The following is a 22,143-nucleotide window of genomic DNA, read 5'->3' as shown; positions in this document are numbered from 1 at the left end:
TGTGACCAGACGCACACCTGCTGAGCTTCACTGGGCTGTCAGTTGTGAGTTGCAGGGTGAAATGGCTGCTGGCTGTTTAAATTATGATTATCATGGCTGCTCTCTCTCCTAAGTTAAGGCTCTTTAGTCGTTTCAAAACCATTTCTCTTTTCCGACAATCTCACGCCAGTTCTCAACTATAAATTGAAACCGATTTATTTATAGACTAAGCACCCGTGTTAAAAACCAGGCATCCAATTTTACAAAGGCTGGCAAAGAATCCTGTTTGGCGACGTCACTTGGTGCCACTGGAGCCCACTGCCATGTGCAAGATAAGCCAGCTTTCTGCACACCCACACACGGCGCATACTGCACAGGGAAGGGGCTGTTAATAATGAGCTTATACACACAGAATCTCTTCTGCTTCAAGGTCGGAGGTTTTCAGTTTATTAACACAAACCAGTTCAGGCATGAGAATGAAACGCAATGCTCTTAGGAGATGTCTGCTGCCCCTGCATTAAAGCTACGGACCCATTCAGTGCACAGGAAAGTTGGAAAAAAATGAGTGTGCGTCCAATACGGAGTTTAATACTTTAGAGTGTTGCAATGCCACGTTCTACCTCTGACGTCAGAAAACCCAGCACCCCCCTGGTCTCACGTCCCTAACGTTTCACCAGATAACATCATTCCTTCAGTTCATCTTGGCCTCAGCTGTACAATGAGAAACAGACCTGACATTTTTCCTATTTGTTTTTCCATGATGTAAAAGCTTCGCCGCAAGCATAGATGAATTAAACATGAGTGCTGTCCAGCAGAACACCCAAAACACGCTCCTCTGTGCTCAGCCTGTCTGGGGGATTATATTCTTGCCCGTGGAAGAGCGACTGCAGCTCATTTTGACTGCCTGCAAGGGGGGGGGCGGGTGTTTTACTAGAACGGATATTTCATGGCGAATAAGAAGATGCCCACGAGCCGCACCCCACTCCAGAGTCACTACACCACACAGAAAAGAGAGCCCCCTACGCTGATCTTTCCCCTCACACCCTGCCACGCTGGGACAGTTTTCACCATATCACTCAAATATTAGTCCCTGCAGAAAACCGCAGTGAAATTCACAGAACACTAAAAAGGCAGAAGTGTGATTTCTGCAATTAGACTATAAAAACAGTTGTAAATTAGTTGACGGTCTATTAAGTAATTTCTCATGACTTTGTACAGCTCAGAGACAAGCAAAGTCTACAGCTTACTAGAGAAGATTATAGTCTTACAAAAACCATGTGGGCCGGGTTTATGGAAATAAACTTGAATAAAGAACCCGCACCTAAATTTTATTAAAATATCCTACGGAGAGAACACTTTCAGACCGTCAGTGTTGACTTCCTGGCTCCCTTCCACATGTGTAAGTCAGATTTGTTATGAACGGTCGATAAAGGAACCTCTCGAGTGGCGCATACATAGCGGAACTCCATGAGGCATTGTGGGTGTGAATCTGGCTCATGTCACGAGCGGACTGTGACCAGAAATCCCCATTCGCTAGCACTGGGCTAGCTGTAGGTAAGTTAGGATTTACTAGCAATTAAAATGAGCAATCTTAGCTTTTTTTTTTACGGAAATAGGTTAGTTATAAGCATGGCTCGCCATAGTGATGTTTTTTTTTTCTATACAGAAAGCCCAAGAAAACTCGCCTATGCAAAAGTTTGATCTAATTACACTGCTCTGTATCTAGAGGAATGTTTATTCTTGCCACAGATAAATCATGCACCCACAGCAAAAACACAGGAAATCAAAGACTGATCAAGTGGCTTGACTTCCGACTATCGCATAATATTTGGAAGTCAGAATGTCTGTGGCCCCTGTGCGGCCTTTCACTGCAATGCTCTTCTTAACTGAAATAAACCAGGTGTGCAGAGAACAGAAATGGCCAAAGCAGTGTCAGAATAAAACCGCAGAAAAGCAAAGGCCTACGCCCAGGAAGCCTCAAGCACAGATACAGAAGAATGTGTGAGAAGGTGGGGTCGAATTGCAAAGCAAAGGACAGAGGGAATGAGCCCACCAGAGGTTTGAGAAAACAGTTTCATGACAGTGAGCTGATGTGCTGCCCTTACAGAGAGAAAACTGTGCTCAAAAACAGGTGAATTTACTCATTCTAAATAGGGTGCATGGTTGATTCATTTGATGGTGGTGTTAGGGTGGGATTAAAAATCCATAAAGATGCCCTCACTAGCAGTACAAAGTTGCATCCCTAAGAGCATCTACTTATAGCAATTCCCGAAAGTCACACATTTACACCATTCACATATTTAAATAAACCTCCCACTTTTTTTTCCTGGCAACAGCCAGACTGAAGATTTGCATACAGAGCAGTATGACTCAAAGCACACACCTGCAGTGCTTTTCAAAAACCAAATTTAAAGTCAATCTCAACACCCAACTAGTGCTACGGGTCTGTGAACAGAAGATCAGATCTATTTGCATGAAGACAAATGCGAACCCACCAGCGCAACTACGGCGCTCTCATTGTAAACGGTGGCAGAAATGCTCTTGCTTTTAGATAAGCCAGTAAATACTTTTTCATTCATTATATTAGGCTTAGCCTACAAGCCTATGTGTGAATTAAAAACTCCAAGAGGAAAGGGGCTGCTTCCTATTTTAACAGGAACTCGAGATTCTTTCTTAATTCAACAATTAATAAAAAGAAAGCAGCGCCATGACGAACCCCTAATATTGCCTCTTTCTCGCTCACGGTTGTCAGCTCCCTCCAGAGTCTCCCAGACTGCCAGCATAACAATCGAGACGTTTTACAAAAAAAAAACTAGGATGCAGGTGTATTGATGAAAGGGTTTCTCATCGCATGGCGAGAGCTGATAAGAAGCCATCTCGCAGCACGCGCCAGTGACACAGAGGCAGCTCCGGTCTACTTTCATCATATCTACCAGGGGCCCCAGAGGGAAGCTGGATACTGTATTATGCTCGCTGCTCACATTTCAGCTTTAAAGGTTCAATTAAGCGCAGGGGATTGAAAGTCACCGCTGCAGATCATATCCAGTCCAGGCTGTAACCCGAGATGTACCGTACTTTGCACTGCTTAAGAAACAGGCGAGAAACAAGTGAAGAACACGCAGGTAAGAAACATGCATGCCATCTGTGTGATGGAAGGTCTCACTAGGAACCACAGGCGATGGACTGCAGCTGGAAAGGTCCAGAGTTCTCTGTGGGAGTTCAGGTCATGTAAGATTAACCAATATGGTCAAACGTGAGGGACAACCAAAATGTTTTACTGCTGTAATGTTCATCCTAACTTCAATTTTAATAAATCTCTGGACCGCTTACTTCTCTTTCTCACAACAGCTTTACGGCCTGTCATTTTCCACTGTGTCAACCGCCTATTGTTTGTTAAAATGACTTCGTTTGCTTCGCCACTGCCGTTTCGGAGCCTCAGCGGTGTTTTCCAGCTTTCGAATTAAATCTTTCAAACATCACATCCGCACCGCACATCAAACGCTCAAAAGAAAAGGAAGAACGCCACTCTGCCACTGACAGGCTGCGTACCAGCGGACAGCGGAGTTCATATGAAACTCAGGACCTCCCGGTGAACTCCTCCACATGCCTACCTAATTACCACAAAGCAGGGGGGACAGCAGCTCAGGCAGCCGAGCAGGGTGGGAAAGGCCTCTCGCGAGGAGATGCGCTTCCGGAGACGAGCGCACAGCCCCCTCCGGAGCAAGAAGAGACTCCGCTGTTGAGACGCGCTGCCAACGTCAGGTAGAAGAGAAGAGAGGAAATTGGGGAAGAAAAAAAAATGCTAACTCCACCACTCTTGCCGAAGGATAAAAAAAAAAAATGCCCTGCGGTGAAAAGCTGTTTCCGACACTTCCTGCAGCCCAGAGAAACGGGCTGGTCTGGGACATGTGAAAGGGCTTTTGAAGATCTCCTGCCAGCAGGCTCTTCACAGGCTTTTCTTTTCAAAGAGGGTCAGCACGGGGGGAAATAAAGGAGCGTCCCGATCAGACTCAGGCGGGCCCAGTGCAGATACACATTTAACAGAACGGATTTCATTAACCGTATCCAGAGCGCAACACGTTTCGAAGGGTGGCACACTTCATTAACCCCGCTCTGCAGATTTGGCCGGGCTCCGAGGTATCCCGAGTGGTCGTCTGCACAGTTGGCCCTGCCATATGTTATCCGTAGACTCTTGGAGCCCTGCCCAAGATCCCAGACCAAACTCTACCAGGGCTGGGAAAGGCAGTGGCCCTCTGGTAGCCGGAACACGGTTTCGAGAAAAAATAGACCATTAGTTACCACGTCCGTAAGAGTTCACAAAAACTACAGTGCTTTATTGAATCCGTGCTGTGACTTGGCCACAAAATCTCGAGGTGCTTAAAGAAAATAAACCAATATTATCCATGCCCTAGATTTATGGATTACACACACTCTTATCTGCTTGCGAAGAGCACTGGAAAAGGTCTACCCAGTCGACTGGTGAAAAGAAGTGTTTAATCTCTAAGGACATTAAACAAACAGGTAATCCGGTAATTATCGGCAGATGGGGAGAGACAGGCTGTCGCACCAGAACCGCACCGTGCCTGGGAACAGGCACAGTCACGGGCCGAATTTCAGCGATCAAAAGAGCGAGCAAGGGTCTCCCCTCCACACGGCCTGTTGTCGCTCATCCCTTTTTGTTTAGAGGCTCCTGAGGTGCACTGAAATCTCTATTTTGCACTAAACTTAAGAAAAGCAGTTCAGAATTTCCAGGCAACACACTAAGTTAAGCATGGAGCAGATGAAATTGGCCAGGTGCATTGCAAGCCCTGTTGCCTGTTCTTCGTCACTCCAACAACGTGATTCTTTAACTGTTGCTATGACATTGCTTTAGAACAACCTTTTTCTTCAACATCTATAATTGCACGCAGCAGCAGCAGCAGCGGCGGCGGCTTCTGCGAATTCTGCAGCTCACAAAGCAGAGGAAGAGAGAGGAAGCGCAAGCTGTCCTCGTCCTTGAAAATTATTTCCAGGGTCTCATGGAAAAAAGCCCTGCTCTCAGAACCTCGGCTCCTCTCGACCAACCACAAAAAAAAAAACAAACCTTTCATGTCGCCACATTCCGAACAGACATCAGCCACAGCAGCCGACGGGACGCGCAGAGCCCCGCGAGATGTGTGCACTGCCACCGTTTCACAACGGCCCCTAGGAGGGGTCCACTGCTCTAGACGACACAAAACCACTGGCAGGACCGGCAGCCCGCTCACCTCAGCCATTAAAAACCGCTGTTGCTTTGTCAATCAACTGCAAAACACCGCTTTTCATACAAGCAATAACATTCACATGAAACCCCCCACCCCCCAACTCGCATTCTAATCCAAAAAGTCGCATTCTAATCCAAAAACTACTGGAGAACTGTGCCAGTCTAGAGACTGCAGAAAAGATGCAGTATTCCAGATTTGCCGCACAGCAGGTCTGTCCCTCCCTTAGCAATTTTCCTTTAATTCCCCCCCCCCCATGATCATTAGCTTTTAACTTTTCAAATAAAAAATGAAATCAAAATAAAATGATAGACTACCCCACCCCCATCAACTATCACCCCCCCCTCTCAATTTCTCCACTGAGGGACAGCACACTGTTCCACACCGATGAATGAAAATGTGAACGATAGCCGAGATCCAGCCTCTGTTTAAAGCCAATGGTTTCTTGGGTGCTCCTTCTAGAGAAGAAGCCAGCAGGACCGCGAGCTCAGCCTCCCAGATCTCCGATTAACAGCCTCAAATACTGGCCTTCTGTGACCAGGACGACAATAACAGCCTCAGTCAATACGAGACTGGTAAGCTCCTCACAGCTATTTCAGCTTCACTTCAGAAAGCCTCCAGCGACGACCACACCGCATGGTGTTCCTCTCAAGAGGGGCGTGGCCCGAGCTAGACCTCTCTCTTTTTCAACATCCACTGACACTTTCAAATCGGCATCCAAACTTTGAATGCGATGTACCTGGCAGATTTACACAACCTTTACCGACGCAAATCACCGGTCCAGCGACATTTAATTCAATGCCACTACAGTAAAACAAAAGCAAGAAACGTGGCTGAAATGTAGTTTTATGGACGGGACTGCTTGGCTGCTCTTAAAGGAAGGTGAGGGGGGAATCATGAGAAATATTCAGGGGCCACTGCTGGCTCAGCTCTGCTATGTCCTCCAGTTTGAACAGCCCCACTGGCGATTGTAGGATTAGTTTGATAGTTTCAGGACTTCTTAATCAAAACTGATAATAAAAAAAACCCAACATGAACTTCGTGCAAACAGTTGGGGGAAAAAAAACAGGTCTTCAGACATTCCTGAAGAAGGCTGCATTCCTTCTCAATCACTGGTTCCCAAAAATATGATCGTTTGCACAACAAGGGGGGGTCAAAGGTTCCTCTTACATATTATTAATCAAGGTAGGACGGGATTCCCATAATCAGAGGGATTGAGTGCTGAAAGATCAACTTCAGGCTGCAATATAAATAATTGACTTTCCTTTTTTAGCACCTGGTCTGAGCTCCAGTGTAATACAGGGGGTTGTCCTGGCACACGAGCAGTGCTGACAACAGAATGCCCTGTGAGACACCTTCACAGAGAGGCTAGGCAAGGGTTGGACAGCGAAGAAAAAACAGAAAAAAAGAGTAAAAAGCCCTTCAGACAGCAGTAGGCCTAGTGAACTTGCCTTCAGCGACAATCATTTCTTCTCTTTTCATTCATATCAGTCATCTGTACACCCAAAAATTCACACATTACATTAACTCGGGTGTACAGTACAGGATTTATTACTCTAGGTGTCTATACGCCCGTGGATGTGTCCAGTACTCTTTTACAAAGATGTAACACTGTCAGCCCGGACAGCTACACCCAAATGACGTCAAAAAGCGCCCGAGATAAATCACACGTTTAACCACAGCGAAGGCCGTTTCAGCTACATTTATCAGAGCAGACATCTTCGAACTTGAACGGGATGTTCTCACGCCAACAGCTTCACTTCTCGCACACAAAAAGACCACTGAAGGTGCGCAAAGATCAACACCTCCTCCGATATCGGAGATAAGCAACGAAGTCCCTGGTAACGGCTTGTGTGGAGCACAATATCGATTTCATTACTTCTGGATTACTGTCGCTTCCTGGCAATTTTTTTTTTTTTACTGTCACTCCAGCGGCTAACATGGATGTTTCATGAAGCCATCAACGTTTCACATACAAGCCCTTGTGTTCAACCCAAACAGAGAGGAATAAGGGGGTGAAAGGGGGAAATTAGCCAAAGAAGAGGGCGAGGGACAAGTCAAAGCACCCAGTGCCTTGGACTTCTGAGCCATCCCCTCACCAGCACATAAGTGCCACGACTTGCAAACACAACCAAAACTGACCAGCACAGGGATGAGCTCACTGAAAGAAGCGCAGGGCTGCACCTCAGATCAGCGTGCCGGAGTATTTTCACAACAGGCCGGGAGCAGGAGAAGGCAGCAATCTGGCGATGAAAGACGCAGGTCACCCCCTGCGGCCCTCCGCAGCGACGGTCACTCCGAGTAACGACCCGATTACCCATGGACCAGCAGGACCGTTCCACTGCGGATTCAGGGCGAGCCCCTCTGCGGGGGGAACAGGTTCAGGACAGGAGCACACAGCCTGGCCGGGGCAGCCAGCAGAAGGCAGGAGGAGGAAACCCGGTTCCGAGTCCTCGAGGCCAGGAACAGAGCCGAATCAACCCAATGGATGTCTTCAAGCCCGACAACGAAACGCGGACCACAGAGCAAAAGAGGAAACGACAAGGAAGAGCACTAATAACCGAGAACAAGCGGAAACCTTTTCACCTAAAAGGGCTCTGAGCGTTTGGAACAAGTTACCAAGCGCTGCCGCTAAAGCCGGGAACCTACAGCCGGGCCACTCGGCGCTGAGCCGTACACGCTCGGATTCGGGTCCTTCCTTTTTTATTTTAGCGGGAGGTAGTCTTCACAACTATTTCTGCCTCTGCAGACAAGAGCGACTACCGTCTGCCACGCTTCGCTTTGGAGTCCCCACGCCACGCCACTCCACTCGTGAATTCACATCAGCCGCAGGCTTCCGGCTGGCCTGCCAGACTACAGGAGGGGTCTGACCGTATTATTCCAGACGGCCCCTCTGTGACTCAAGCGAGCTCTTGCTCCGCTCCTGGGACAAAGAGCGCCGAAAAACTCCCCAGCCCTCGTTCATCCTCCCCTTCACCAGACCACTCTGTCTGCCCAGTGAGAAACGGAGGAAGAAAACCCAACATACCTTTGATAAGACTTCAAGGAGTTTCATAAAATACCGTCTTGGAAACATAACTATTTTGAGTTGAATCACAGAACTTAAATGGGACAATGGTGACTGAGGAGATGCAAAATAAGGAATGACTTAACAGCGGCCGCCTAATTTGCTGCACCAAGTTCAGGCTGTACAAGGAAAGCCCTTCTGAAATAAAGGGATGTGCACACAGATTCTGTTTTAAACACACAAGTACTAAGATTAGCAGATAACTCTGAGGTATTCTCATAATTAAAAAAAGATACTACCATCTTACTGTTGGTAAAGCCACCTAAAGAATAGTATTACAGTACTATTTTAACAAATCCATACTCAATACTAAATGCCAACTCCATTGTTTCAGTTTGTTTTTCAGTCTCTTGATCAGCAGCACCAGAAACCATAACGCACTAGAGTGCTACTTGTGCTAGAGATAAATATTTACAATCCAACAAGCATAACATAACTCATACAAGCAAAAATGACTAAATACTCCCAACTCCAAGCAGTACATTAGTCAGAACACTGAATTGGCCTTTTCACACAATCAAATCTGCTATGGCTCACACAGGACACAAATCCCTGTTTTAAAGAGCTGTCCAGTTCCTCCTTGTAAATATGCAGCTTGGTGTCGATTCGTATCATTTGGAAAGAAGAGGTTAAACTGGAGCTCAGGGTAGACACTCAGGAAGGGGGCTTGACCACTTACTGGCAAAAACTATGTGCTCTTCGCCTGTGCAGAGTCACAAGAGTCAGCCGATCGGTGACCTCAAAAACACCTCAATACCAAAGAGTACTAAGACCATTAAGCACAGCTCATAAACGCTAGCTCGAGGGCAAAACCAAGTCCACGTGCATTTCAGATAAAAAATAACCAATGTCAAGAAAAACGTTCACGCTAGAAACAGTAATTTTAGATCTTGCGCTGCACGTTGTCTTACCTACATGCGGCTATGAAATGGGTAGTCAAACAAAAACCTTTTGCAAATTCCTTCAGGCAGGCGTTCAGATGACTAAACTAGAAGCAGGCCCACACAAAAAAAACCTATTACAACATGCGGCACTGTGAGCCAAGCCTACCTTACACCTGACTTGCTCTGACAAATTAATGGAGCAGATGCACAGATAACCCAACACTTATCCACATATACAGTCATACTTTTTAAGTTATTTATAAACTCTTGTCGAGAACAAAAAGACCCCAGCTCTCACTTACAGTATCTAACTGTTGACAGACAGTGCCTACGCAGACAAAAAAAATCATTTTAACTAAGATGAAGCTGGTTTCTAACCTGGGCTTCACAGGAAGCACAAACCCTGTGACCAAAAAAAAAAAAAGCTAACCTGCTGGATTTCAACTTTGTTACACGTACATCATGAAGGGTACTGGGACAGTCAACACCCACACCCCCTTTCTCTATGGCTGTGTGGAATTTCCCAGGCCAATTCATTCCTACAGCTGGGCGCCACATGACGACCAGGAGGACCGATGACTCACGGAGGACCTCAAATCCAGCTCTGAGTAAGACTGCTGGTGGCGCCGTGAGAGCACAGTCACCTGCAGGTCTTGCGATGTGCAAAGAGGCTCAGGATTACCAGACAGAGCGGGGGGGGGGGGAGAAAATCACCGGGAGACAGGGAACACTCCTTCCAGTTTCAATCCATGATCAACAGGCAACAGCTGGATTGAAGAAAAACAAACAATCCACCGGATACGGGAAAACCTCTTTTGTTGTACGGAACGACGTTTTTTCAGATGTGCTCCAAGGACAAAAATAGAATCCATTCAGGGAAATTCTCTAGCACATGAAAAGCAGCACTGATTCTATCTGGTCTTGTCCCGGGGAAGCACAAGTTCATTACAATCAAAACGAACAGGAACAGCCCTACTTTCATAACCTTTTCGAGAGTGCAAGTTGGATCCCTAGCAGCCGTTTATTTGGATGCGTTTAAGTCACATCACCAGTCCCGAGAGCATCCACAGCCAACAAAACCAGCCGGCAGACCTCCGTAGCAGGTAGCAGGGCTACCATCAACAGACTCACCCCTGCTCTGCTCAGGGCTGGTCTGGTCAAGCATCTCTCTCTCTCTCACGCTGTTCTAATAACAGCACATTTCTAACTGGACAGGCAGCCTCTCCAGACGGCGATGGGGCTTCCTCTCCATTCTGATGAATTGCATATCTGGAGGTGATTTGGTCAAAATGACTTAAGCACCGGCTCCATAGCTACCAATGTGCCAGCAGCGCTTCACAAAACCCGAGGTGTCAGATCAAAACACAAACAGCACCTACAAATTAAATATTCCTCCTCAACATGCCCTGCAAACATTTTTCACTGGTATGGGTATTAAGTGTTTGTAACAGTGCAACACCTTTCACATACTGCACGTACTCCTAACGCAGTTTGAGCACGTGTAAAAAAAAAAGTGTTCTGTAGACTCAAAAAAAAAAAATCCTGGCAAAGCATGAGATGTCCTACTCTCTGACGGCAAGACTCTTCATTGTTGCTGCTGCTCTTTGGGAACACTGGTGTCTTGGCAGAGGTGAAAGTTTATAGCAAATGCAGACAAAACAGGGTCTGGTGAGGAAAAGATTGGGGTCTTTAATTTACCCCATTTTCTTGCACCCAATTTCTAGCTATAAAAAATAAGGTCTATTGTGTACAATGAACAAAACAACTAACAAGTTCAAAGGGAGGTAACATGAACAGAATGTTTTTATTCCAGTGGGAAAATATGGGTTCTGTGCTCATCAAACACTCCATAAATAGCAACCTTTACAAAGCCCCCCACCCGGGCGTCCTCGACAACAGCCACGCTCCTGTCCTGCTTCTGTTTGTCACCTCCCAGCAATCAGCTGCTCCTCACCACAATAACAGCTCTGTATTCACACGCACCCTGACCTCCTACCGCTGACACTTCACTGTAGCAGGCACCGACATCACTACTGCAGATACCGCTCGGGCGCGACGGCTACGTTCACCAAGTTCACTTCACTTCAGCACCTCCGCTGAAGCGCTCGAGCGAGCCTGTCGCCGGAGCGCAGGAGTAGCACGAAGTTCAGAAGTGGGTCTCACACTCTCCAGAACAGAACAGAAAAACCCATGCATAGCAGCCTGCTCCCATTCAGATCTTACGAACTATGGATTCTTGTGCAAACTGTACTGCTCATGCAGGGAAAACAACACTATGCTTAATTTAACGCACAAAAATGTCTATGACTGGCGTTCAGTTCAGGGGGTAGGCACGCCTGGTCTTCCACGCATCCCAGACAGGTTCCGGATTGCCGTGACCCTGAACTTGGAATTTGAGGCTTTCCGATAACGTATGGACTGATGGAAGACTAAACAAATGTACTGAAGATACCTGATGCAAACAAGCCCACAAGTCATCAACACCTGTGACGGATTTAAATGCCACTCGACGAGCGTTTTATGGGATTCTGGGTGAGCTGTTGTCCAGACCCGTCAAACACTACTGTCCCTCACCACAACGAAGCCTCAGCCTCACTGGCCCTGAGGAGAGGATTTATCCACACTGAAAATCGGACTCTCGGACGTTGTCATCTTTTAAACCAGGAGTGGCCTGCTCCTGGAATTGAAGGCTGGGGATGTACTGTGGCATTGGGTCCACCAGGGTCTCTTAATTACTAGACTACAGTAACTTAATTGGTTGCTTAATTGGGCCACTGTATCACTCTGATAAGTCCTTAAACGGGAGGTGAAAGAGAAGTCCAGACCTTCAAGACTGTCCCACTTCCTCTCTGCCTGCAATGCCTGACAATCCTGAAGAGTGTCGACACCTCCCACAGAAACGATCGGTTATACAACTCCCAGCATGAGCGGCGCACAGCCCGGAACTTACATAACTGGGACACGCATACACAAACAGCATGTCTATGACGGGGCATGTGTGCGCGCAAGTAGGTACGCAATTATCCTCAGGAAGAAAAAAAAAGCAATGCCGATATGAATTTGAAAAGCTCCGTAATGACGACAATCTTGGAAACACTGAATTCCGGCGCAGCCAGTGGTGTCGGAATTAAGGCCTTCGAGCAGCAGAAGTAGGGAGCATCAGACAAAGGGACAAAAACGCCGGAGCCCCCAGGTAATAAGAGGAGGACCGTGTTCATCTCCGCACAGCTTTTCCAGCAGCCCTACCGCCAGCCTGACAGCCCTCACTAGAGAGGAAGGCTAATCTACTGAACACACGGCGGACAGCAAACATAAGGATATCCAAGCCTATTAAAATCAAGAGGACGAAAGGGCCAGCCTGCCGTTAGCTGCACAACACTTTGCTCCTGCTTGTTGCCCCTATTCCCCCCCCAGGGCGATGGGCGATGGGCGATGGGCGATGGGCGATGGGCGATGGGCGATGGGCGATGGGCGATGGGCGATGGGCGATGGGCGATGGGCGATGGGCGATGGGCGATGGGCGATGGGCGATGGGCGATGGGCGATGGCCGCCCTCCCCCACCCCCCCCCTCACCAAGCATCACACTTTGAAAGGGCTACAGACCACAAACCCGCCAACCAACAGCGGCCGAACAGTATGCACTGGTTTGCAAACCTACCCAGAAACAGAACGGACTGTACTCGGTAACTGCGGTATTGTAAATATGTTCACCTGCTGAAACAACGATGCAGTAGTGCAGTTCCAAATGGATGATTCTGTTTCATCACCCCTGCTGGGCTGATTTATGACGTGGCCCGCAAATTAAAATAACCGCACCACTGTAATTACTTTGAACATAATTCACGGTTAGGTACAACACAAGGACTGTTTATGAAAGGAAGCTGGCCAAATTTCTTTTCGCGAGCTACCAACTCTGCAGCTCCCTGACCGTGATCAGGGCGAAACTACAACACAGACAGAGGTGAATTAAAAGCCACCACCCGGTCCAAAGCTGCATTTGAACAAAGAACAACCATTCTCCCAAATATTTTGTTTCTGTAAAAATGGAATACACCAAGCTACAGCCAAGCAGGGTTTCTTACAAAACCACATTCTACAAGAGCGCTAAAAAAAACAACAACGATCAAACAACAAAATGCACCCAATAAAACTGTACATTATTTAATTGTAAAGAAGCAGGGTGGCAAATGTTTTCCCCTTTTAAAGCAGTCATCACTAGAAGACTAGCTGACAGGCTAGTCTCTCCCACTCTTCGAATCACTCGAACCCATGGCCTGTGTTCCAGCATGGCACTGTCGGGGCACGCAAGACTCAACTGCACCTTTTCAAATCTGGAACCAGTGCAGTCTGCTGAGGGCAAAAGCCACTTGGGACGGGATTTTCTCGCCCTGCTTTAGTCTCGCACGTACACGAGAAATGAGCTTAACCTCTCCGACACACGGGTGGCTGCTAGCTTGCAGTACACAGAGAAGCACCCCCCGCCGCCGAAAAACCAGATGAAGTTATAAAATAGAGCCAAGTTTCATCAGCGCGTAAACTCCCAAGTGCTGACTTCACAAAAACCTTTGTGTAGCCAAAGCTTCCTCTCAGTTTTAGTTTCATTTAGCTTTCTGCTGCACGTCCATCAGCTGCTGGACTCTGTTAACGAACGCGCTCCAGCGGGGGCCACTCTTACAAACGGCCTCTCGGCGCCAGCTGACCAGCGGGCCAGTGTCACCTGCGCAGCTCTCTGCTGGTGTCCGCTGTCCCCCCCAGACACGGCAGGGCAATCGCACGCTGCTGGCCGCAAAACCAACCCCAACCAAGTCAGGCCCTGGAAAACCAGACTGCGGGCTAATGAAAGGGGGGGTGGGACAGCCTGGGCAGGCTTTCACAGCTTCACCAAGCTCCAGCCACCCAGCCCCCCAACGTTTCCAGCCTGATCAATACCGCCGAACCGTTTTAAACAACACTGTTTCAAGGCACCATGTGAACCGAACCACCGGAATCGCTAGCCTCTGCATCGCTATAAGCAGTACTGGGTTAGAAGACACTCTCTGGATGGTTTTGCAGTCTCTGTCCCCACCATTAAAACTCCACTCTGGTGCTTAGCCTTGCATTTCAGAACTACAGCTACGCAGAAAACACACACCTCCCCCTGACTGCTGACGCACAGCAATGTCCCCATTTCCAGCTGTGGAGCAGGAACAAACAACACTTACAAACTTTCTTCTTACAAAGGTAAAACCTACGCACATCTGCCGTCTCTTACGGGTGGCGAGTGAATGTTTCTCGGATTTGTTCAGACTCCGTAAAGGCGCAAAATCGATAGATTTTAGCGTGATGTTTTTATCGGCAGCATCTTGTTACCATTTAGGAAAGACTGGGAACCTTTGGAGCAAAAGTAACTTTAAAGCCCACATTAAATACAGCTATGAACCGAGACGAAAAGCTAAGACTTTGAAATTTTAGCAGCTCCTACCCTTTATTACGTATGAACAGGGCGAGAAGCAGTAAAAGCAGTAAGGAAAGAGACCTGAAGCTAACCATTTCCGTAAATACAGGAAACGAGACACTCTCCCACCGCCACTCAATACAGAACAGTTCCCACATTCAGAATCACCGACAACGTGAGCACATGCCCTAAAATGCTGAGATGGTCTGTGTGCAGGCCATGTGGTTAACTCATAATTCAAAAAGGAAACAAAATCAGCAGACACCCGACGGCAACAACAACAAAAAAAAGCCAAACAACCGAACTGTCCTGCACTCGAGAAAAAGTCAAAAGGCAGACTGGAGAAAACAAATCAATAAGCAATATGCAAGTTTCCAAGAAACAAAACCCATTAGAAGACCAACTGTAATCATACTTAGCTCTACAATGTACACATAGCAAGAGATTACAGACCAATGTGTCAGCAGTGGGCCCTGGCACAGTGGGTGTGTTAAGGCAGTACTTCTATCACTTGTTGGGCAAGAGAAGAGAAATATTTTCAGATTTACCTCCCTCTCCCCCCAGCAAACCCTTATGTTGCTATCGTTCTGCACCCAAGAAGAAGAGCCCCTTTAAAGGAGAACTATGAACTTCTCCTCTCTGCTGTGCAGCAGTACCGTACAGTAACAGCAGTTTCTTTTCCTTCTCCTGCAGAGGTTTCTCCAAGGCAGCCAGAAGCATCACGTGGGGGGGACACCTAAAGAGATCTGGCTAAGCGGGGGCAACGCTCAGGGGGGGGTTGGGGAGCTGCAGTTTCGGCGCCGAGAGGGACCGAATAGGAGCTGGTGGCGAAAGCCCTTGGAGTTTCGGACCAAGGCCGATTGACGACGCCGCCGCCCCCCTCGTCCCGCCAGCACTTCGAGAACAAACGGCACCACGGCGCGGATCCCGGCAGCCAGCCAGCCCTGCTGCAGCTCGGGAAACCAGACCAGAGTTTCGCCGGACACGCAGGCGCACGGCAGGCACTCTCCTTGCCTCCCAGGACGCCCGGCCACAGCGCGTGCGCTGCCTCAGGAGCGGAGGAAGTGCGAAGCCCACAGCTCGGAATTTTTTTCCCCCCAACATGATTCTCTCTCCCCCCCCCCATGGATCAATGCAACAAGATAATTAATAATCATTGCTTACAGTTCGATAGAGCTTTTCTGGACACTCCACTCAAAGCGCTTTACAGGTAATGGGGTCTCCCCTCCACCACCCCCAGTGTGCAGCCCCACCTGGATGATGCGACGGCAGCCATAGTGCGCCAGAACACTCCCCACACACCAGCTATCAGTGGGGAGGAGATCAGAGTAATTAGGTTCAGAGATTAGGGTATTATTAGGAGGCCATGATTGGTAAGGGCCAATGGGAAATTTGGCCAGGATGCCGGGGTTACACCCCTACTCTTTTCGAGAAACACCCTGGGATTTTTAATGGCCACAGAGAGTCAGGACCTCGGTTTTACGTCTCATCCGAAGGACGGCGCCTGTTTTACAGTATAGTGCCCCATCGCTATACTGGGGCATTAGGACCCACACAGACCACAGGGTGAGCGCCCCCTGCTGGCCCCACTAACACCTCTTCCAGCAGCAGCCTTAGCTTTCCCAGGAGGTCTCCCATCCAGGTACTGACCAGGCTCACACCTGCTGAGCTCCAGTGGGCGGCCGGTTGTGAGTTGCAGAGTGATATGGCTGCTGGCCAATTCAAGACCTTCTTGAAAGCTTCAGCTAGCGTGGGGTGAGCCCTTGGACTCCTGACTGCTTGTGGACAGAGGTCCCTGCTGCAGACACCAGCATCCCTAGGGAGGGGGAGGCCCGTGGCGTGGACATCACGCCATTCAGTGAACATAGCAGCCCCCATGCTGCAACGGGACACAGAGGCGGCTCACAGCTGTAACAACGCGACTCTCCCTGTACCAGCCCACTCCCTAGTTTAAGTAGCAGCAGCTAGACAGGGAGCCAAGCACATGTTCCTGCATCTGTCTCCACGACCACAGATGTCTCAACACGTGACACGTCGAACATTCTTCCTGGAATAATGGAACAGCAACAACACAGAGCCTCGAGCAATGCAACACGGTCGATTTTCAACATGAGCTTCATGCCAAAAAGCAATGAAGGTACAAACAATCAAGATAAACAACCAAAACAAGCCATTTCGAAACAACAAAAAAGGAATGACGCTTTGATCTCCCGAACAACTGCTCATTTCAGAGGCTCGCAAGACTTTTACCAGCATTTTTACTCAGTGCTGAGACAAAGAACATGCATGCGTCATTTTTTAACCACTCACGCTAAGCAGAGCACAAAACTAACAGTCCCCAGATAAGATCAATTTTTGACTTAACAGTATGCAGAGGAAGGTTAAAATCACAATCAACAAAGGTACAAGCTCAACCACAGAGAGAGTATGAGGTGCTAGAGAGTAAGACCAAAAGAAAACAAGAAAAGGTTGAGGCAGTGACTGCAAAAAAAAAAAAAATTACCTTTTGAAGACTGGTAGGGTTGAGCTGCGTTTTATCAATAATTTTTATTGCAACCTGCAGGGAAAGAACAGAGATAGAAATCGTCATAAACAGAAACACAAAACAGGAAGATCCCAGAGCAGTTACAAGCCTCAGAGCTGCACACGACAACCTGATCTTCAGAAACACCCAGGCCTGACAGAGCTAGGAGACATGCGCAACAGTAAAACCAAGTCAACCCTCCTTAACACACTCAGAACAAATGCTGGGCGTTATTTTCAGACGGAGCCTCTGTGGACCCACCCTGCATGTCTCAGCTAGGCCACAGGTAGCTGCTCTGGCAACACTTCTAGAAGACCTGCAAACGTCCCTAAGCACAACACAGCTCAAAGTGTCTTCACATCGTTTTTATACAAAGGTATTTTAAAAAAAAAAATTTATAAACTGGAAAGTTACGGAACGGCGCAGTTCTTCAGCAGCACTGAGAATTTCAACTCCTACCCCTCAAGAGTCACTCACATGGCAGTTATTTCCTGTAAATCCAGGTTTCTAACCCTTAGACCCGGGGCTGTCCTGATCCTGATCCTGGAGGGCTGGACTGGCTGCAGGTTTCAATTCCAACCACCGGTCATCACTGGTTAAACTGGACCACTTAGACAACCCTCTCCCTGCTTTTAGACACCGGTGCTTCAGAGAGACCTACTAAAGGACCAGGTCTCCACCCTCTTCCAGTTGTAGATTTGACCTGGATGACAGGCCAGGGATTGCGATGGTGGCGTGTCGCCCACCCCCACCCCCCCTCAGCTGAAGAGCCGGGCGCCATACCTCTCTGCCGGTGAGGATGTGCCGCGCCAGCTTGACCTTGGCGAAGTTCCCCTTGCCGATGGTCTTGAGGAGGCGGTAGTTCCCGATGTGAGGCGGCTCGTCGGCACAGGAGGCGATGGAGTTCCGGCAGCGCGCCCCAGAGCGGCCGGGGCGCGTGGCGACCTCGGGGCGCCCATCGCCGTGCGAGGTGTGCTGGTCGGGAGGAGGAGAGGGAGAAGCGTCAGGAGGGGCGGAGGGCACACACTCACACGGGGCACAGTCCCCTTAAACCCCACTTTTAGCACAAGGAGGGAGGAAACGAGAACGCGTGCAGCTGGGACCTTAAGCCGATTCACTTGCTTCTCGGGGGTTAACGCAAAAGGATTCTCTAGAAGTCCTCCTAAAAATCCTCCTCAACGCACCTAGCTCGATGTTTGTGGCGATAATACTGCCGTAGCTTAAAAAAACTTCTAAAAAAAAACCTGAGGTTTACGAAGAGATTTTACCAATGGAAAGCCACACTGACTATCTTGGGTGCAAAAGTCAGGCAATGGAGAAACAAGAATTTCCTGGGAAGTGTCTCACACACACCCTCAGTTCCTTTCAACATCGGGCGGCAAAAGATCCCACCTCACAGGCTCCTGACACATCCAGCAGGAATTGGGACAAAACAAATGCTTCTGAAAGTCAGATTTAGTTTTTCAGTTTCAATTCCCCTGTGTAGATTCCCTCGCAACAACGTGCGCACCACGTTTTAGTTACTTCTCTAAACCCCCGGGAACAGATGTTGTAGAGAAAGACAGTGCTCTTTGGAGCTCTGTAATGCTGTATTTAAGGGTTTTGGCCTATCTTAAATTTCATTTCAGTAAGAAATCAGATCATTAGGTCATCAGAATCAGTGGTTATAAATAAAGCTTGAATTTGTTTTTTTTATTTTTAACACCAACCACAGAGCACAGCACAAGAACAGCACTGGTTTTAAAAAGCTTACAGTGTATCAAAAACACACAGGAACCGATCAAATGCTAATCGCCGACGTCTGCAAGCCTAGCTCTCCAGCCAGCCTCTATCAATTAAAAAAGGACACATTCTCAAATGGAAATCTAAAGTCTACTTGGAGGCACTAACATATTAAATCATAAAAGTAGATGGGGTTGAAGTAACTGACTGATTCCTTCCTTCACAATTGGTTTTGCCTCAAATAAAACAAAACAAAAAAAACAAATCAATCTCTCACAGTGCTTCAGTAAGAACCAGCTCTGGACTGAAATTACTTTCGGCCCCTTCCGGAAAAGGTCATTTCTGGGCCCTTTGACAGAGCCACAGAAAAACCCACTCCACCAGCACCTCCCAGATACCGTTTTCCTGACTAATCCCGTTTGAATGGGAACAGTCATCTTCTCCTACTCAGTCTCTGCTGCAGTGATCACTTCACAAAACCCTTCAATTTCCAGGTACTTCCAGTTTAGTGGCAAAAACAGCCACACAAGCATCATACAGTGCCTACACTAATTCGTTCTGATTCAATCACAGTTATTATTACTTAAACACCTCATTTTAACAGGACCTTAATCGCCTTATTGTGTTAAATCTGCCTTTACTGAAGCATTCCCCAAACCGAGATGTGTTTTTTTTCACTTCAGTTAAAGTTCCCATAACAACATTTCTTAGGGGATACAAGAGTATGTATCCCCTTCTGTCGGCTGGTGAGCTGCAGCCCGTGAACAGGTTCAACTTAAAATGTCAAAGACCTGTGTCTGAAACACTTCACCTGATTCAGCAAGCCCTGATGAATCAACTGAACTGACGGGACAAATTCATTTCCATGCCAGGCTGGGCTGCCCCTACCCTCCTCCCAGTTTGCGGGGAATTTCTAAAACCCTTCCAATGCAGACATTGGGAACAGTGCACAGACATGCCTGCTTCGGAAATGCCCGATTTAGAAATTCGGGTTAAAACGCCTCAACACCTGCACCAAATGAGATCGAAGCAGGGAGAACTCATCTCTAACGCGTAACACAGTGCTGCAGTTTTAAAATTCGATAGAGCAAGCTGAAAGGGAACAATGGCGTTTAGTTTAAGGTTGGTGTACCGATGGTGTACGATGCTCTCCCTGTCCATTGTGTGCCCTGCGCAGGCCTGTACAACCCCAGCCCGACTCAGCAGAGCTCTCCCAGAACCTGGGCAATGAGCAAGGCGCAGAACTCCTGGGTAGCAGGACAAGGGGTTCTGAAAGGGCCACTGCAAGAGTTAGTGCTTTTCAGAGGGTTCGGTCTCTCACCTGAAGCATGACATCATCAATAAGGCACCGTGTCCTGTAGAGTGACATGACAGTGACTCTTCATCTAAGCCTGCTGTACTGCTCATTTCAAGTGCATAATTTCTCATTGCAACGCATACACACTCAGTGTCCATTGTTAACGGCACCATGATAATTCAGCCCCAGGTCACTCTTATTTAAGTAAATTACATCCTATAGTTCTAAAAACAAAATCACCGCATCCCAACCACTTAAAATCATTTTTGTGAAAGTGTCACCGATTTTTGTTAGTGCAAAAGCCTACCATTACGACAACATTGCATAAAATTAAGAGTACTGGTATGGAAAAAAAAACAGCTAAATTCTAGAGTACCTGCAGTTAAGCTAACATGATTATAGTTAAAATAAAAATCACTACCTTAGCTAAATGCAAGTAACCACCCTACACTGATAAAGTAAATGCCTGTCATTAAACAATCTAGTGTAATTTAGTACTCAGGGAACCAATGAAGGAATTTCTCTTGACAAACCACAATCATTAATAGCAACAGCCCAGCATCATCACCATCCTGCTGAAGCATCATACAAGCTGGCATTCGGCAGATATCCTGATCCTGGAAGCAGAAATACAGTGCTCAAGCTGCATTAGCTCAAATGAGTAAAACTCACAGAACTTAACTTTACAATTGCACGTGATGCACATCTCTCACGGTCACAATAAAAGAGGGCTGAAATGCTCAAGGGTGACATGACTGAGGCACGGAGGCAGCGCCAGTCAGTATCATAAAACAGCCTAGATCAAATGATCCACAGATCAGCTCAATACTGAGACACCTACAGATCCCTGGGGTGGATTCGTTTTATAGTAACCTCTTCGTTCATCTGCGTTAGGCCTAGAGTTTGCCGTTTCACCTGATCAACAATATTTCCTGATTCAGGCAAAAAGCAACATGACAAGACTGGAAAGAAAGTGCTTTTCCACGTTACCTTCAAACGGAAAACTCCAAAGAGCCAAAAGCCGGCATGGCTAGGAATCCTGTTCCCAATTCTCCCCCTTCCTGACATTCCACTGGATGGAAATAAAACCCCACCAGAAATCTATTAATCGGGCTCTCTGAGGAAGTAGAAAACCCAGCGACCGAATCAAGGGATCGTACACGCTCCCAGACTGTGCCAACCCAATGTTTCCAGCATCTTACATTGGCTCAAGGAAAACGTTCCAACTGGAAAGGAAAAACAACAGGATGTCGAGGCGCATTTTTTCTACAGAAGCCTCTCGTTCCGTAGCCTGACCGGGACCGTGCTGCGCCAGCCTCAACAAGTCATTTGCATTAAAACAGCTGTTAGGGAAATTAGCTTTAACCAAATACATCTCACCTTGGTTGAGACAAGCAAATAAGAAATAAAAGCACCGCATCCGCCAACAACGCTACCTAACGGCACCTTCATTTGATACAAGCGTGTCAGCTGAACGACAGAGCTGTATCTCTCCCAGTGCAGACAGCTCATGTGTGTATATGCTGTACTATCTCAGCAGAGCATCCTATAGCCAAACACAGCAACTGATTTCCCTCTTTGTAACGCAGACAGACGGCGAAAAGACTTCTGCTTCGTTTGTTTTTTTTTTTAAAGTGCAAATAAAACACACGGATGTGTTTTATTTTTGTCAGCAAAACCAACACACCGTCGAGTATCCGTCCTGAATACTTTTTTGTACCAGTTTACTTGTCGAAAACGAATGAATTCAACATCCTCTAAACTTCTGCCACAGAACCTCCCTTTGCCTCAGCCTCTGTCCGGCGCGACAAGACAGTGAAGACACAGATGGGATTCACTTACAATGGAGATCCGATGCCTTTTCACCAAGTGGCTCCCCTTCATTTTGTCATTGGCACTCTGAATGGCATTAAACCAGACTGCCTTCTCTCTTTTGTGATGGAAGCTCATTGATCTGCTCTCTCTGCCTGTCTCTTGCTCTCACACTGTCGCTGG

At 47.6% G+C, this 22,143-nt stretch overlaps 1 protein-coding gene across 21 annotated transcripts in view; it reads right to left on the bottom strand.

The window, feature by feature from the left end:
- mark3a (MAP/microtubule affinity-regulating kinase 3a) overlaps positions 1–22,143 on the bottom strand; it is a 63,522-nt gene that overhangs the window by 39,317 nt on the left and 2,062 nt on the right. For 14 of the 21 annotated variants that reach the window (XR_015941610.1, XR_015941611.1, XM_088647735.1 and 11 more), the window contains exons 1-3: positions 21,991–22,122; positions 17,913–18,104; positions 17,109–17,162 (exon numbers count right to left, since the gene is read on the bottom strand). Coding sequence is in view for 19 of the 21 variants with exons in the window: in XM_088647735.1 (XP_088503861.1) it covers positions 17,109–17,162; positions 17,913–18,104; positions 21,991–22,098 (354 nt within the window). In the remaining 2 variants the exon portion in view is untranslated. Of the gene's footprint in view, positions 1–17,108; positions 17,163–17,912; positions 18,105–21,990; positions 22,123–22,143 lie in introns of those variants that run through there. The other 7 variants (XM_088647753.1, XM_088647739.1, XM_088647754.1 and 4 more) reach the window with 1 other exon arrangement.

The sequence above is a fragment of the Lepisosteus platostomus genome, chromosome 10 (assembly GCF_059453375.1).
Source record: "Lepisosteus platostomus isolate fLepPlt1 chromosome 10, fLepPlt1.hap1, whole genome shotgun sequence".
NCBI classification, from domain to species: Eukaryota; Metazoa; Chordata; class Actinopteri; order Semionotiformes; family Lepisosteidae; genus Lepisosteus; species Lepisosteus platostomus.
The sequence above is the reverse complement of the archived record's forward strand: the minus strand, read 5'-3'. Positions and strand labels throughout refer to the sequence as shown.